Source organism: Nansenia antarctica (assembly GCF_963989245.1).
Source record: "Nansenia antarctica genome assembly, chromosome: 9".
NCBI lineage: Eukaryota > Metazoa > Chordata > Actinopteri > Argentiniformes > Microstomatidae > Nansenia > Nansenia antarctica.
In genome coordinates, this window is record NC_137679.1 from 38,081,452 (window position 1) to 38,101,095 (window position 19,644).

The 19,644-nt window shown below is 49.7% G+C and overlaps 1 protein-coding gene across 1 annotated transcript in view; it reads right to left on the reverse strand.

Annotated features, from left to right (window-relative positions):
* Nucleotides 1-10,334, reverse strand: part of crtc3 (CREB regulated transcription coactivator 3) — a gene marked incomplete at both ends in the record, with an annotated part of 40,244 nt that extends 29,910 nt beyond the window's left edge. The window contains 3 exons of the mRNA XM_080539745.1: nt 2,193-2,318; nt 3,927-4,037; nt 10,203-10,334. Coding sequence (XP_080395871.1) covers nt 2,193-2,318; nt 3,927-4,037; nt 10,203-10,334 — 369 coding nt within the window. The remainder of the gene's footprint in view (nt 1-2,192; nt 2,319-3,926; nt 4,038-10,202) is intronic.
* Between the last annotated feature and the right edge of the window lie 9,310 nt (nt 10,335-19,644).

The following is a 19,644-nucleotide window of genomic DNA, read 5'->3' on the forward strand; positions in this document are numbered from 1 at the left end:
GGGAAAATCCTATGCTGCAAGCCGCCAACTCCAAGTACCAAGGCCACTCGAACACACACGCGCGCGCGCACGCACGCACACACACACACACACACACACACACACACACACACACACACGCACGCACACAGGCACACACACACACGCACACACGCACACAGGAACACACACAGGCACGCACGCACACGCACGCACGCACACATACACACACACACACCTCTATTTACACAAACAAAGGCACTGTTTGCGCTCAGCGAGCCAAAAACAAGGAGAGCCTTGAGAGGCTAGGACCACTATGTGCTGTCTCCTCATCTGCGGACGCATAGAAGCAGAGAGAAGGTGAGTGTGTGTGTGTGTTAGCATGGGACCTCAGTGGGAATAAGACATCAAACCTCCTCTAACCAAGGGCTGCGGATTGTGGGGGATGGAACACGCAACTTCATATCAAAAGACTTTTCCCACTTTGAGCTGCAGCAAGACCGACAAGAGAACACACACACACGCACGCACATACACACACACACACACACAGGCACACACACACACAGACACAGAGACACACAGACACAGACACAGACACACACACACGCACACGCACACGCACACAGGCACACACACAGGCACACACACACACACACACACGCACACGCACACGCACACGCACACACACACACACACGCACACGCACACATACACACCCAAAGGCAGCCTGTTTCCAAGAGAACCGTTCCCCAGAGCTCATTCCGCTGCAGAGCAGAGCTCACTAAACCACTTCTGTCCACTGAAGTCTGTTCTTTTCATCTCTGGGACTCATGAAGCAGCTCTGACGAAACCTTAAAGCCAAGGACTGCATAATCTCTTCCCGAGAACACGTCGACCTCGAGCTGCGAGCAGCGCAGGCTGAATACATAACACGTTCGTGTAATGTTCACGGTCCCCGAGCTTCGCCGCGGTAAGATTGGTAAGAAAGGAATCTGACCTCAACGCAGCCCTTAGGGGCAAGGTTAACCTCCACCCCTGACAGTACAATGGCTCCTGCTGGTAGGGTTAAGAGCGGCCGGGTCATAATGATTAGGAAGACACTGATCTAGGGTCAGTTTTGCAACCCCCCTCCTCCACCCTAACAGTTAAGGTTATGGAAGTAAACTGACGGACAATTTACTCCACGCCAAGGAGTCTGACGTCACACAGGCAACACTGCTTACTTACATAACATCTCTAAACACCACTCTCTCTTGCGCGCACGTGCGTGCACGCACACGCGCGCACACACACACACACACACACACACACACACACACACACACACACACACACACACGCAAGCACACACACGCACACACACGCACACGCTCCTTCCTTACGCTCTCTGACTCACTCGACTGTACAGGAACATGTGTTTTGGAGGGCCTGCCTGACAATACAAACTCTTGTGTTTTTCAAAGATACAACTCCCTCCTTTCTTCCTCCACCCTGGGAATCCAGAAGCTGGGAGCACTCAGACCCACTCACGCCAGACCCCCTTCCTCCTACTCACTCATTTATTCATTCAGTCAGAAAACCACTCAGCCTGCCACAGAACAGAGTCTCTCTCTCTCTCTGTCTCTGTCCCTCTCTGTCTGTCCGTCTGTCTGTCTGTCCCTCACACACACACACACACACACACGCCCCCCCCCCCCCCAAAAAGAATTATCTCCCACCGTCAAAGTACATCAAGCCGTGTGTGTGCATGGCACTGCAATACATTTTCATATCATAATGACTAACTAAGCCCAAGGCCTCAACAACAGCTGCCCACTCTGGCAAAGGTCAGCGGATGCGCACGGATACATTCACACACACCGCACACACGCACACACACACACACACACACACACACACCCCCTGCACACACACACACACACACACACACACACACACACACACACACACACACACCCCTGCCAAAGAGACCCAAGGCAGGCAAAGGTCGACAAGAGAGCAACCGACACCTCCCTTCGAGCACAACAATGCCTGCCCACTGCCAACCAGGGTGTGTTTTTCCAAAGCACATGGCCATTACATGGCCTTGAATTATAATGACACTGTAGTTAGTTACTACACCGTGGCTGTAGTAAAGTGGGCTAGGTACGGAGGTGTAGTATGGTGACCAGGTGTGGTTGTTGTGGGCCTCTGGTAGTGAAAAAGGATATCTGCCGCCCGTGTTTGTCCATGGGTCTGCGGTGGGGGGAGTTGATGCGGTTGCCCCTGTGGACCCTCTCGACGAGCCCATGGTGACGGGTCCCTCGGACCGAGTCCAACCCCATAGGGAAACCCCCCTGGAGAGAGGAGAGAGAGAGAGAGAGAGAGAGAGAGAGAGATTATTAGACTAAGAAAGACAAAAAAAACAAGCAACTAAGGAGAGGGAGGGAGAGAGAGAGAGAGAGAGAGAGGTTCATGAGAGAAAAAGTGAGGAGAAAGGGGGGAGGAGGATGAGAGGGAGAGAAACCGCGAGGGAGAACGCAAGGTCTTTCTTTTTTTTATACTAAGAAAGGGAGAGAGGGAGGGGGGGGGGGGAGAATAACAGCAAGATCAAAGGCTTAAATAATGCTTTTACACTCAGGACAAACATGCACAGACCCCTGATAGAAGCAGCCTGCGTGATGCTCACAAGCATCTCACAAGGCGCATCATTCATCCCCCAAACACTCCAAAACACACCAACCCAAAAAAGACGTCCTAGAATCGCTGCAAAGAATGAGCACCAACAAATGGCTGTGATCAAGGGAGCGCAATCCAGCCTGCAGAGCATCCCAGAGGGGGGTGGGGGGGGTCAGGGGGATGGAGAGTGAATAGACTCCATTCTGAGAGAAGGGGGAGGGGGGTGGGGGGCGGCTTTCATCTGTACCAGGGGTTTCTGGTTTCTGTACCACGGCCCCCCCCCCCCCGGTCCAGGGTTCACTGCGTTAGGCCCTCAAAGAGCCATTCTTCACAGCAACAAGGGCACTTTCACCCCCGGGCGGGGTGGGGGGCTACTGTGTACACGGTAAGTGCTCTCTCCTCAGAGGGCTGAAACAGATACAGGCCGGTGGCCACAGAGGAACACGGTACGCTGTATCTGATTCTCCCTCCGCCGCCACGGTCCTTTGGGGTGGGGGGGGGGGGGGGGCGGGGGGGCTTCTGAAACCCACTACAGCCAGAGGAGAGAGAGAGAGAGAGAGAGAGAGAGAGAGAGAGAGAGAGAGAGAGAGAGAGAGAGAGAGAGAGAGAGAGAGAGAGAGAGAGAGAGAGAAGAGTAGAGAGAGCGAGGCACTGACCGAGCCAAACACTTTTTTGTGTTGCCTCATCTGAATCAGATGAACATCTGAATTATTCACTCCGTCCCTCCTGAGAACGGACGCTTTTGGCGCGGCGTGCCGGAGAGTACAGTCGCTGCACTGTTTGTTGCCTGCTGCTGCTCTCTCTCTCTCTGTGTGTGTGTGTGTGTGTGTGTGTGTGTGTGTGTGTGTGTGTGTGGAGAGAGAGAGGAAGAGAGAGACAGAACACTCGACTCTTAGAGAGCTTTATTGTGGTCTGGCTTCGGGCTTGAGAAAGCCCTAACAACTTGAGACAGAGAGAGAGAGAGAGAGAGAGAAAAAAGACAACTCGACGTTCCTGGTAAAGGACAGTTTAATTGTAAGGTGAGCGTTCCGTTTTACCGGAATTCTGTCACAACTGTAGTTTACAGTAAATGTTGGATGTTGCCGGGAAGGAGGACGAGCCGAGGCATAGTTTTGGTTTGCGCTCTCGGTGCCAAAGCCGCTGAGAGAGAGAGAGAGAGAGAGGAGCGGCGTGGAGAAAGGAATGGCGGGCGGTGGTGGTGACGTTTAGTTGGACTGTGTTCGTTCATTCAGTTGTGGGCCTCAGTAACAGGCCCTCAGGGCTGAGGGGGTGGAGGAGAGGCTCACCTGGAAGTCGATGCTGGCGTTGCCGATCTGGTTGACGTTAGGCAGGGAGCCCCCGTAGTACTGAGCCCGTGTCTGGGTCAAACGCAGCTGCTGGATCTTCTGGTACTGCACCTGTCAATCAATCAGAGCAAAAACATGGCGTCAACATTATTAACATGGTGGTCCTCTGGGATCAGGGTGGGGGGGGGGCTATGAAAGAAAGCAGGGACATTGTGTGTGTGTGTGTGTGTGTGTGTGTGTGTGTGTGTGTATGTGAGTGTGTATGTGTGTAGACATCAAAACATCAGCAGTGACCGCAGACCTTTGACTAAAGCCAATAAACCAATGATTGACTAGAGCCCTGTGTCATAGCATGATGGACTATCTCTCCTGTAACCATGCACGAAGCAGCTGAATTATTACACTAGTCATCATTACACTTAAAAAGGCTATTATCTCTAGAGCCGTGTCTTCTTTTAACTCCTGAAGACTGGTGGTACAACTCAAGACGAGGGAGTGGGAACATGGTGGTGGTGGTGGTCATTAAAGCAATTAACTGGAATTCATGGTTTAAAAATGGAAAATCAAGTAATTACGGTACGTAATAGCTACTGCTTCCCTGAGCTCTCGTAGTTCATATTAGCCCCCCTCCCACCACCCCCCGCCCCCGTCTCCTCAGTCATCTGGAAGCGGTTCGGTTTTGCAGCGTCCGACCTCGAGCAAACCACTGTCCGCTGTCAAGTCTGTGGCAACTACTAAAAGCAGCAGCACAACTAATTTTAATCCAGCATCTCGAACAGAGTCACGCAGCCCGAGTGGGAGAATTGTGTGGCACTGTGAGTTGTGCAAGACAGCGGCAAGAAACGCATAAAATCGTAAATTAGGTGTGGTATTTTTAGCCCATATCACCCAGCCCAAGTAAACGTCAACAAAACAGTTAACCGGTTATGCTTTCTGTTTCTGATTCTGTTGGGCGGCTACGTAGCTCAGCCGGTAGAGCCGGCGTCTGATGATCGCAACAAGTCGGCAGCTCGCAGCAGTTCGAATCACGGCTGGCCACGTCGAAGTGACCCTGAGCAAGGCACTGAACCACTAATTGCTCCAGGGTCGCTGTCTATGGCTGACCCCTTGCCTAGAGCATAAAATACCAAATTCCAACAATTGACTGACAAGTTGAAACAACAACAACAACAAAAAGATGTTTCTAACGGGGAACAGTCGTAAAAAACACTTTAGAGGACGCCGGTTCTTAGAAATGGACGCCTCCAAAACACTGGCCCTCCGAATGCCTTTCAGAGGAACCCACAACCCCATAGACCTGGGCTTGTTCAGTCAAGGTAAACAGTTTCAATTATCAATTCCGATCAGGAATAGGCAAATTCTGGGGGGGGGGGCGTTTCTTCCTCACAATAACGAAAGGACAAAATTTGAATCTCAAAGACTGACCTCATTCGATGTTATCAATGGGTTTACACAGATGGGAAAGACCGTCTCTCTGAGAGAAGGGCCATTTACTGTAGCTCTGACGAGCGGCCAGGTCGAAAAACACCAGGAACCTGGGGGCATGTCGGAGGAGGCCCTTTTGTTTAGCCTCCTCCTGTTATGACTGAATGACATTGTGATTTAACACGTACCACGGCTCTGGCTGGAGGAAGAGTTCACTGTGTCTGGCAAGACAGCTATACCCAGAGGTGTTAAAGATGGGGCTTAACATGCCTGCTGGAGAAATCCATCAATGTTCCTGTTGCCCGAGCATGAAAAACAACTACCCCCGAGACAGCCAGTCAGAGCAGGTCAAAGGGAGGGGATGGGGGGGGGGGCTTCCCCTAAAAATGCTAAACAAACAATCTTTCTCCAGAGCTGTCAAAAATAAACTCCCTCCGTTCCTCCCTCTCTCTCTCTACTGGAGCGGACATAGGCTACCTGACAGATCGTACCTTTATGTAAGACACCAATTAGACAGATCGTACCTTTATGTAAGACACCAATTAGACAGATCGTACCTTTATGTAAGACACCAATTACCAAACAGGTGCAGCTCCCACCACCAAAGTTGTAACCTGCTTCTCAGCTGCTTAGGCACAGCAGGGTTCAGGTGAGAACAAATGCACACTACTTCGCGCACGTGCGCACGCACGTGCACACACACACACTCACCCTCCTCAATCCACTATATGCGGTGCTCAAAAGTATGTCTGAAGTGGTACTTGAAGTACTTTCTTCATCCAAGAATAGAAGTAGCCAAATACGTTTTATAACAGGCACACAGGGACACAATGGCACAGAGCTTGCGGTCACGGTGAGATCATTCCCATGGGTAAAGGGGGAAATCCAGGCAATTTTCCACAACAAATCACATTGCAGGACGATAACAAATCATACTGCGTATAGTACGGCTACGACTAGCCTAAGAATAAACTAGGATGGGCAGAGAATACGCAGACTATGGGCGGTATTTCTAAGGGTCAGACTGAATATGCTAGTCTACAACAGCTCTGTAGGCTCTGTTGTCGATGAAAAAACAAGCATGTAAGGAGTTTGAGTGTCGATCAAGCGAGCTGAATAAAAGGCCCAAAGTAGCCTGTGTTCAGTGATGCAGCCTCACCTACTACCCACAGCGTTTGAGAGAAGTATCGGGTTACAGGCCAGTTCAGGTAATGGGACTGGTGCCACTCAAGCACTTTCAACTCCATCCTCTAGTCAGCGTTGCGAACGTTGAAACAGCGACGTCTAATTACAGATGTTGGCCGGCAACAACGTACCTTCTGGGCCCGGCCTGAGCGGCGACTGCACCGACTCACTGGGCCTCTCTGTCTCCCAGGGGTCACTGACAGTTCATACCTTGTAGGCAACTTTCAGCATAGCCTCAAAACCACATCCTCTTTGACAGGCCATTTCAAACTCCCTTCCTCATAAAAGAACACATTGTGAACCGATGCAATGGAAATAGCCGAACGTGAATGGAGCCTTTATATTTTCCCAGGAGACGTTGTTTTCATTCCATGTGTACTGTACAGTAGTATGCCTACATTTTTCACGAGATGCAGGGCAGAGAATCAAATCAAAGAGACTCAGATGTAATTTATCGATTGGGTTGGAGTTACTAGGCAGGCATTAATGAACCTCCGGGGGAAAACAGTGCCACAGAATTGTAAGTGGAGAGAGAGAGAGCCTGAATGTAAATAATACTCTTATTTAGAGAAATGTAAAACAAACAGGACGTTACAATGGCTTCGTTGTTCAAAGCATGATATAGGCTATGAATTTAATGATAGCATCATCAACACTGAAGTGCTTAGAAACTTCGGTAACAGAGCAAAGAAGAATATTTCTCGGGGCACAAGGTCTTCTTCACAAAGGGGGAAAAAAAAAAACACCCAAGCCGCCATACACAACCCTGGATAAGTGTTGATCAGAAGAGAAAACACGGATGAGAGAAATTACGACTAGCCTATGTAGTGGATCAGGGACGTGCCGTCCATATAAGCAGAGTAAGCAGTGCTTAGCTTACCCAACGAAAAAATAAAAAAGGACAGTGAAAATATTAAAATAAAAGTGCATGTAAACCGTTTGTTTGTTTTCATTAAAAGAGTCGTATTTTAGGTCCCAGGGCAGCAGGAGTCATTCATTTTGACGTTGCATTTTTAGCGCCACCTGCAGGAGTAAGCACTTCCTAATCTGCATTGCGTTGCATATAAGCACTTCTCTCTCTGCTTTCCCTCGCGTACATTCGAATGCGTGAAAATGGCTTTTTTATTTTTTTCCGATGCCTCAGCCCGCTGTTTAATGTGGCGAGGGTAAGCATGCTTATAGCCAATCAGTAGGTCTTTCATTCCGATAAGAGCTACTGATCTTGGTTCAAAAAAGATTGAACAATGAGCACCCCTGAATATATGTGTATTTCTACGTATATCTTATGCTTACCCAATCTAAAAGCTCACGGCACGTGCCTGTAGTGGATAGTCTCCCTAGGACAGCGTGGTGAGGTGAGTCATCCGCTCATACTGCTAGACTTATTAATCTCCCATGTTTAACAGGTCTCAGACCGCAAGGCTGTTTAACAGGTCTCAGACTACAAGACTGCCAGACGCCTGATGTCTGACATAATTAAAGCTCAGTTAGTTAGCCATTGATCCACATTATCGTCTCACTTCAACACACGACAAGCAGCAGCGACGCTGTAACAAAGCGTGTAGTGTCCTCAGACAATAGTAATGTTGTCTTCAACTTGGTCAACTGTAGGCAGGCCCGGCCTAGCCCTCTCATAGGGCTTTCACACCGGCAGTTCCGAACGCCGGTTCGCGTTCGGAAACCTCCGAACGTTGGCGCTGTCTGGCGAACGAGCCCGCGTTCATACCAGTGTATCGTTCGCCAGACAGCGCCAACGTTCGGAGGTTTCCGAACGCGAACGCGAACCGGCGTTCGGAACTGCCGGTGTGAAAGCCCTAACAATGATCAGCGACAGTGTGCGGTTTGATTGGACCTCTCGCTAAGCCACGCCCCCTTTGAAAACTCAGACAAACAAACAACGCTTCACTGACAGTGACTGACTGACCGACCGACCGTGACTGAATGACATTCAATGACTTACAATGGCAGGAGTTGGCAAATTTCTGATTTCTGATTTACCACAGCAAGTAGGCTAATAGACATTTTAAAGATGACAAGAATATTTCGCCTAGAAGCTTTTCACCATCAGATATTAGCGAGTTGTTTGTCCGAGTTTTCTGCCTGTAGTGTCTTTTGCTGTGATATGATTGGACAATTTTTTTTAAATGGGGCGTGGCTTAGCGATAGATCCATTCCGAGCAGATTTCCAATAATTCCTGGTGACAAAATGGACAATACTGTGTGCTCGGCTCCCTGATTCCAGATATGACAAACGTGAGACCCACATAGCCGTAGCAACGGCAGCAACATCCGATGTTCCGCTTGTTTGGTGCTTCAACAATGTAATACGCTACTAGCCATCCTGTCAAAATAAAACCCAGCCAGAATTAGACCTGATGAATGGTTGGCAGTTGGCACGTTGGCACAGAGTCTTCCCTCACAGCGATCAAGCGGCACATGCCTGTTACTCTAGGTGTGTTTTGGTTGGCAGATGAGGCAGAGCTGGTATGCATCATCTCCACAAGGTCTCCGGCAAGCTGCTGACATTAATGCAAGAATGCTCTTGCTCTCGTAACAATAGACCTAACAACGCTTCAAACAGTGCCGACTGACTCCGGGGTAAAAACCAGGCACGAGTCCAAAATAAACGCCCCCAATAACCAAACTTTTTTCTTCCACACAGAGAGAGAGAAGTACAGGGGACCTTGAGGGATGTGGAAGATAACAGCAGCAGCATGACTGCCAGTCCCAACTGAGCACTGAGCAGCCATTCATGAACGGCTCATTCACATCACAATACGAGAGGGACCGTTTGAAAATCCCCTCATCAATGGACAGTGAAATAAGACGGCCTAATGTAAAATGTAGGGAGACCAGGTAGAGGATGGTTTTGTTAGTCTTAACATGTAAACTAGGTGTTTCAGCTGGAGGGCTATTTGTCTCAACACTTGTGGAGGACTGCCTAACTAGATGTTGCATAGCAAAGTGGGGGTTGTGATCTGTTAAGTGTGTCTATGAATGGTAAGGCAAGATATAAAACTCAAAACCTTACAATTCGACTTTGAAATCAGGCCTGGGCGTGTTTACTCACTGGGCTAATTGCATAGGAAGGTAAAGGTTTATTGCTGAAGGCAAAGCTGTGGCGCCGTCATAATTACAATTACTATAGCTTTGGAATATTTCGGATTCAAAGCGAAGTCCGACCACACCACACCGACATGACAACTTAAGCAGAACACTGTGACACACTTCAGAACAAGTTTGACAGGTGTCCCTCTCTAGTTTACCATCCTCCCACTTCTTGCCTGTTGAGGACACACACACACACACACACACACACACACACACACACACACACACCTGCTGGCCGGTTATCTGCATCATTTCACTGTGCTCAACAGTCCTTATTGTAAAATATATATATATATATAGATACTAGGCGTTATTAACAAACCCTACAGAAATAACCACGCTTAATAATTCGATATTTATAGACTGGGCAGGGATGCAAACTGGTGATGGCCCCAAAAAGGTGACAAGTATTATTTTTGTTGTTGCCTGAAAACAAAGAACATTTATGAAAATTGTTGACCTATTTTGAGGTAAAAAAAAACAAACAAACAAAAAAACGGCTAAAACGGCTAAAAGGTGACAAGTGTGCACCCCTGGGGGACTGGGGGATCTTACCCTTGAGACGGTGAGGTCCGTCATCAGCTGGTCGAAGGCCCGCGTCTCCTCCGCCTGCTTCTGGTTGTGCAGGGCGATCTTCTCGCTGAACTTCCTCGGGTTGGAGCCACCCGAGCCCGGGGATCCCGACATGGTGCGAGGCCGCGGCTCAGTTTTCAAAACTTTAACTTTTTTAAAAAACGTTAAGTTGAGTGTTTTGCGGGAGGGAAAAGGGGGAAAGAAAGTCTCTCTGAAACGTGTTCTATCCCCTATCCGTCCACTATTAGGGACTCCATTACTGGCATTAGTGCGGTTTTTCCAAAATAGTTGTTAGCAAAATCGAGCCTGGATGTTTGTCAGCTAACCAAGCTAAGTCAGTGTTTGTAAACAAATAGGTTGAATTCCCCCCAAGAGATTCTGAGAGTCTTTTACTACAACTATACTAAAGGGCTCGGTTTATATATTATATAACATTCAAAGAATCAAAGTTCCTTATGTTATATACAACTTTTTTGTTTATGCAATATGACCTGTTGTAGCCAGCTCGTAGTGCAAACAAGCTGCATTTTCTTCAGCTCACAATTTCGCAGTTAGTCAATTATAACGTGTTCGTGACATAACCCAATATTGCATCGCGGCTAATGCGAACGTAACTTCTTGAATCTCGTAAAATTGTCATTTCAAGCAGTAGCTTAGCCATCTAGGTAGCTCATATTTTGACCCAAAACGATGATGGAAATGATGCTCATCGACACGTAGCTTAGCTTAGCTTAACAGAATTGCGACACCAAAGGGGAAAAGCGTTGATTTGGCTGAACACTACTTCCCTTAGCTAGCAGCAAGGATTTCGAAATTTCAACAAGTGTCCGAAGACCTAAAAGCACACAAAAAAAAATCGATACTGACGTTACCGGGGTAGGAATGAAACGAAGCCCAGCGATGAAGGACTAATAAATAATAATAATCCACTGTCGTATCGAGTTCCAAAAACAAACGCTTTCGATTCTAGTCTTCAGATTATCCAACACAGGCAACAACCCCACGACTGTCACTGTTTCAACTCCTGATGATATTCACAGCCAGTACTACACACTCAGATGCATGCAGGAGCTAAGTCACTTAAGTCGTGGTTGTCTCTCACACCCAACAAGTGTCCTCTCAGCGTTTTAATCCCTCCCGGGTTGTTGTAGCAGACTACTGCCAGATTCTAGGTGTCACTTTTTGTTTCAGTTCAACCAGCAGCGGTCCGCTTGTTTGGTTTACTCAGATCCCTTTGCCCAAAGTGATCCTCCTGCACGAAAAACACCAGTCTGAGGCTGTACAACAACTCCAGTACTGACGATGTCCACAAGAGGGCAATGAATGATTGTTAATGGGAATTTTAAATTATTATTCTTTAACATTTAAACATTTCAGAGCCTTTACTGAGTGACAAACCCTTGTCCCCACTCTCTATGCACTCAATTGGATAGATGTGTCTACCTGGCATAGCCTACTAGAGGGCAATGGTGGATCTATGGTGCTTACGACCATCTATCACAGTGTGGCTCCAACTATTACAGATCTACACAAGTGCGTAGGGGGTAATTAGGGGGTAATCTTATCCTGCAGAACCAAATATTGTGCCTAGGAATATTGCTTCAGCAGTCTGGTGAGTATTAGGGGCTAGGGGCTAGAGGTTCCAGCTAGAAGCTGTCTGTCCCCTGGCCTTATCATATGGAATTGAACTAAGAACCCATTGTGTGCAATAATGTTAGAGCCATTGAAACATTTGTTTTTGTTGCCAGCTATTTCACATTGTACATCATCAATCATGATGAGTCATTTATCTGCTTTCAAGTTTATACCCTTCTCCTTCTCTCCTCCTCACTTACATTACATTTACATTTGATCCAAAACAATTAGCAATAAGTGCATTTAAAGTAAGTGAATCAACTATAAATCAGTGGTCATAAGTAAAACCTTCGATAGGAACATGTGCCACTGGCAGTCACAGTGCTAGAGAAAGGAAGAAAACAAGTTTTAGGTTTTCAGCACAGTAAACATTCTTATTGCACTGTGTTAACAATTACATGTGTGTTTCCCATTATGTAGCTACTATTATTCACTGTATGAATCATGCTGTCCAGTGTCCTGGTGCGTGCATCCTTCCAGCGCATCATTATAGCAACTGAAACCATCCCTTATGTTTGAAATATTGAAAAAGAAGGAACATAAATTAATTAATTCCTTGAGAGAGAACCTCTCTTTTTTTCCTATTCAAGTGTGCATTTGGAATTAGACCCTGGCTCACTTGAAATGGCTTAAGAAACATTTGAGTTATATGCCATGCCACTAGGTTGATTGCCGCTAAAATGTATGGTCGGTCCGACTGTACAACATAACCTAAATGTTTGTCAAAATGTTTGTCATTGCATCCTGTTTTTTGTGTTGCATTGTCTTCACTACAGTGGAAACACTTAAATGGAAAGGACCCTTCCTCCTTCTCCCTCGTCCCCTAACCCTTACCCATACATACTCATGGAAGACTGTTTGCTTGTTTTTCAGTGGCTATATGCACCAGGCATATTTGCATTTCTGTGTTTTACCAAATTTATGGAAATTATTAAAGGATGTTCCTTCAAATGTGCTTTTCATTATTTGTCCTAAATGGAACCGAGCTGTCCCATCACCCATGGACATACCAGACCAGGGGTGAGTTTCTCTAAAGCTTCGCAGCTAAAGTAGTACTTTATCTCTTGATAATCCAGGCCCATTCTCCATTAACCCGGCAGAGTTCTTCATTTAATGAATTTTGTTAGTACTTAATTTATCTTCTGTGCATGTAGTAAGGGCATTTTACCAGATATTTGACCAATCTGCGAAGTAAATCGTTACCAAGAAATTTCTTCACCAATGTGTTTCTAAAGGTGTGTAATAACATGTCCTAAAAGGTTGAAATTCAACTCCTGTGGGAAACCTCATAAAAAACTGCTCAAAGTTGGGGTACCGATAACCGATTTTCGAAAATTCGAAAATGCTTAAATTGGACTTTTGAGGGGTCAAACTAGGCATTTTTCATGATTCTGAGTTGATTGCAAGCATTTATTCAATGCTTCCACCTCTACTACCACCCCCACTACCACCTCCACTACCACCTCTACTACCACCTCTACTACCACCTCTACTACCACCTCCACTACCACCTCTACTACCACCTCCACTACCACCTCTACTACCACCTCTACTACCACCTCCACTACCACCTCTACTACCACCTCCACTACCACCTCTACTACCACCTCTACTACCACCTCCACTACCACCTCTACTACCACCTCCACTACCACCTCTACTACCACCTCTACTACAGCCTCTACTACCACCTCCACTACCACCTCCACTACCACCTCTACTACCACCTCTACTACCACCTCCACTACCATCTCCACTACCACCTCTACTACCACCTCTACTACCACCTCCACTACCACCTCTACTACCACCTCCACTACCACCTCCACTACCACCTCCACTACCACCTCTACTACCACCTCTACTACCACCTCCACTACCACCTCCACTACCACCTCCACTACCACCTCCACTACCACCTCTACTACCACCTCCACTACCACCTCCACTACCACCTCCACTACCACCTCCACTACCACCTCCACTACCACCTCTACTACCACCTCCACTACCACCTCCACTACCACCTCTACTACCACCTCTACTACCACCTCCACTACCACCTCTACTACCACCTCCACTACCACCCCCACTACCACCTCCACTACCACCCCCACTACCACCTCCACTACCACCCCCACTACCACCTCCACTACCACCCCCACTACCACCCCCACTACCACCTCCACTACCACCCCCACTACCACCTCCACTACCACCCCCACTACCACCTCCACTACCACCCCCACTACCACCCCCACTACCACCTCCACTACCACCCCCACTACCACCTCCACTACCACCCCCACTACCACCTCCACTACCACCCCCACTACCACCTCCACTACCACCCCCACTACCACCCCCACTACCACCTCCACTACCACCCCCACTACCACCTCCACTACCACCTCCACTACCACCCCCACTACCACCCCCACTACCACCTCCACTACCACCTCCACTACCACCTCTACTACCACCTCCACTACCACCCCCACTACCACCTCTACTACCACCTCTACTACCACCTCTACTACCACCCCCACTACCACCTCTACTACCACCTCTACTACCACCTCTACTACCACCTCCACTACCACCTCCACTACCACCTCCACTACCACCCCCACTACCACCTCTACTACCACCTCTACTACCACCTCTACTACCACCTCCACTACCACCTCTACTACCACCTCCACTACCACCTCCACTACCACCTCTACTACCACCTCTACTACCACCTCCACTACCACCTCTACTACCACCTCCACTACCACCTCCACTACCACCTCTACTACCACCTCCACTACCACCTCTACTACCACCTCCACTACCACCTCCACTACCACCCCCACTACCATCTCCACTACCACCTCCACTACCACCCCCACTACCACCTCTACTACCACCTCTACTACCACCTCTACTACCATCTCCACTACCACCTCCACTACCACCCCCACTACCACCCCCACTACCATCTCCACTACCACCTCCACTACCACCTCCACTACCACCTCCACTACCACCCCCACTACCACCTCCACTACCACCTCCACTACCACCTCCACTACCACCCCCACTACCACCTCTACTACCATCTCCACTACCACCTCCACTACCACCCCCACTACCACCCCCACTACCATCTCCACTACCACCTCCACTACCACCTCCACTACCACCCCCACTACCACCTCTACTACCACCTCCACTACCACCTCCACTACCACCCCCACTACCACCTCTACTACCACCTCTACTACCACCTCCACTACCACCTCCACTACCACCTCCACTACCACCCCCACTACCACCTCTACTACCACCTCTACTACCACCTCCACTACCACCTCCACTACCACCTCTACTACCACCTCTACTACCACCTCTACTACCACCCCCACTACCACCTCTACTACCATCTCCACTACCACCTCCACTACCACCCCCACTACCACCCCCACTACCATCTCCACTACCACCTCCACCTCCACCTCCACTACCACCTCCACTACCACCTCTACTACCACCTCCACTACCACCTCTACTACCACCTCTACTACCACCTCTACTACCACCTCTACTACCACCTCCACTACCACCTCCACTACCACCTCTACTACCACCTCTACTACCACCTCTACTACCACCTCTACTACCACCTCTACTACCACCTCCACTACCACCTCCACTACCACCTCTACTACCACCTCCACTACCACCTCTACTACCACCTCTACTACCACCTCCACTACCACCTCCACTACCACCTCTACTACCATCTCCACTACCACCTCCACTACCACCCCCACTACCACCCCCACTACCATCTCCACTACCACCTCCACCTCCACCTCCACTACCACCTCCACTACCACCTCCACTACCACCTCTACTACCACCTCCACTACCACCTCTACTACCACCTCTACTACCACCTCCACTACCACCTCTACTACCACCTCTACTACCACCTCCACTACCACCTCCACTACCACCTCTACTACCACCTCTACTACCACCTCTACTACCACCTCTACTACCACCTCCACCACCACCTCCACTACCACCTCTACTACCACCTCTACTACCACCTCTACTACCACCTCCACTACCACCTCTACTACCACCTCCACTACCACCTCCACTACCACCTCTACTACCACCTCCACTACCACCTCTACTACCACCTCCACTACCACCTCCACTACCACCCCCACTACCACCTCTACTACCACCTCTACTACCACCTCCACTACCACCTCCACTACCACCTCTACTACCACCTCTACTACCACCTCCACTACCACCTCCACTACCACCCCCACTACCACCCCCACTACCACCCCCACTACCATCTCCACTACCACCTCCACCTCCACCTCCACTACCACCTCCACTACCACCTCCACTACCACCTCCACTACCACCTCCACTACCACCTCTACTACCACCTCTACTACCACCTCTACTACCACCTCTACTACCACCTCTACTACCACCTCCACTACCACCCCCACTACCACCTCCACTACCACCTCTACTACCACCTCTACTACCACCTCCACTACCACCTCTACTACCACCTCCACTACCATCTCTACTACCACCTCCACTACCACCTCCACTACCACCTCCACTACCACCTCTACTACCACCTCTACTACCACCTCTACTACCACCTCTACTACCACCTCCACTACCACCTCCACTACCACCTCCACTACCACCTCTACTACCACCCCCACTACCACCTCTACTACCACCTCCACTACCACCTCTACTACCACCTCCACTACCACCTCTACTACCACCTCCACTACCACCTCCACTACCACCTCTACTACCACCTCCACTACCACCTCTACTACCACCTCCACTACCACCTCTACTACCACCTCTACTACCACCTCTACTACCACCTCTACTACCACCTCTACTACCACCTCTACTACCACCTCTACTACCACCTCCACTACCACCTCTACTACCACCTCCACTACCACCTCTACTACCACCTCCACTACCACCTCTACTACCACCTCCACTACCACCTCCACTACCACCTCCACTACCACCTCCACTACCACCTCTACTACCACCTCTACTACCACCTCTACTACCACCTCTACTACCACCTCTACTACCACCTCCACTACCACCTCCACTACCACCTCCACTACCACCTCCACTACCACCTCCACTACCACCTCTACTACCACCTCCACTACCACCTCTACTACCACCTCTACTACCACCTCTACTACCACCTCCACTACCACCCCCACTACCACCTCCACTACCACCTCTACTACCACCTCTACTACCACCTCCACTACCATCTCTACTACCACCTCCACTACCACCTCCACTACCACCTCCACTACCACCTCCACTACCACCTCCACTACCACCTCTACTACCACCTCCACTACCACCTCTACTACCACCTCTACTACCACCTCTACTACCACCTCCACTACCACCCCCACTACCACCTCCACTACCACCTCTACTACCACCTCTACTACCACCTCCACTACCATCTCTACTACCACCTCCACTACCACCTCCACTACCACCTCCACTACCACCTCTACTACCACCTCCACTACCACCTCTACTACCACCTCCACTACCACCTCCACTACCACCTCCACTACCACCTCTACTACCACCTCCACTACCACCTCTACTACCACCTCCACTACCACCCCCACTACCACCTCCACTACCACCTCTACTACCACCTCTACTACCACCTCCACTACCATCTCTACTACCACCTCCACTACCACCTCCACTACCACCTCCACTACCACCTCTACTACCACCTCCACTACCACCTCTACTACCACCTCCACTACCACCTCCACTACCACCTCCACTACCACCTCTACTACCACCTCCACTACCACCTCTACTACCACCTCCACTACCACCTCTACTACCACCTCCACTACCACCTCCACTACCACCTCCACTACCACCTCTACTACCACCTCCACTACCACCTCTACTACCACCTCCACTACCACCTCCACTACCACCTCCACTACCACCTCTACTACCACCTCTACTACCACCTCCACTACCATCTCTACTACCACCTCCACTACCACCTCCACTACCACCTCCACTACCACCTCTACTACCACCTCTACTACCACCTCTACTACCACCTCTACTACCACCTCCACTACCATCTCTACTACCACCTCCACTACCACCTCCACTACCACCTCCACTACCACCTCTACTACCACCTCCACTACCACCTCTACTACCACCTCTACTACCACCTCTACTACCACCTCTACTACCACCTCTACTACCACCTCTACACCTCTACTACCACCTCTACTACCACCTCTACTACCACCTCTACTACCACCTCTACTACCACCTCCACTACCACCTCCACTACCACCTCTACTACCACCTCTACTACCACCTCCACTACCACCTCCACTACCACCTCTACTACCACCTCCACTACCACCTCTACTACCACCTCTACTACCACCTCTACTACCACCTCTACTACCACCTCCACTACCACCTCCACTACCACCTCCACTACCACCTCCACTACCACCTCTACTACCACCTCTACTACCACCTCTACTACCACCTCTACTACCACCTCTACTACCACCTCTACTACCACCTCTACTACCACCTCTACTACCACCTCTACTACCACCTCTACTACCACCTCCACTACCACCTCCACTACCACCTCTACTACCACCTCTACTACCACCTCCACTACCACCTCTACTACCACCTCTACTACCACCTCCACTACCACCTCCACTACCACCTCCACTACCACCTCTACTACCACCTCCACTACCACCTCCACTACCACCTCCACTACCACCTCCACTACCACCTCTACTACCACCTCTACTACCACCTCCACTACCACCTCCACTACCACCTCCACTACCACCTCTACTACCACCTCTACTACCACCTCTACTACCACCTCTACTACCACCTCTACTACCACCTCCACTACCACCTCCACTACCACCTCTACTACCACCTCTACTACCACCTCTACTACCACCTCCACTACCACCTCCACTACCACCTCCACTACCACCTCCACTACCACCTCTACTACCACCTCTACTACCACCTCTACTACCACCTCTACTACCACCTCTACTACCACCTCTACTACCACCTCTACTACCACCTCCACTACCACCTCCACTACCACCTCTACTACCACCTCTACTACCACCTCCACTACCACCTCCACTACCACCTCCACTACCACCTCTACTACCACCTCTACTACCACCTCCACTACCACCTCTACTACCACCTCCACTACCACCTCCACTACCACCTCTACTACCACCTCCACTACCACCTCTACTACCACCTCTACTACCACCTCCACTACCACCTCTACTACCACCTCCACTACCACCTCTACTACCACCTCCACTACCACCTCCACTACCACCTCTACTACCATCTCTACTACCACCTCTACTACCACCTCCACTACCACCTCCACTACCATCTCCACTACCACCTCCACTACCACCTCTACTACCACCTCCACTACCATCTCTACTACCATCTCCACTACCACCTCCACTACCATCTCCACTACCACCTCCACTACCACCTCTACTACCACCTCCACTACCACCCCCACTACCACCTCTACTACCACCTCCACTACCACCTCTACTACCACCTCTACTACCACCTCCACTACCACCTCCACTACCATCTCCACTACCACCTCTAC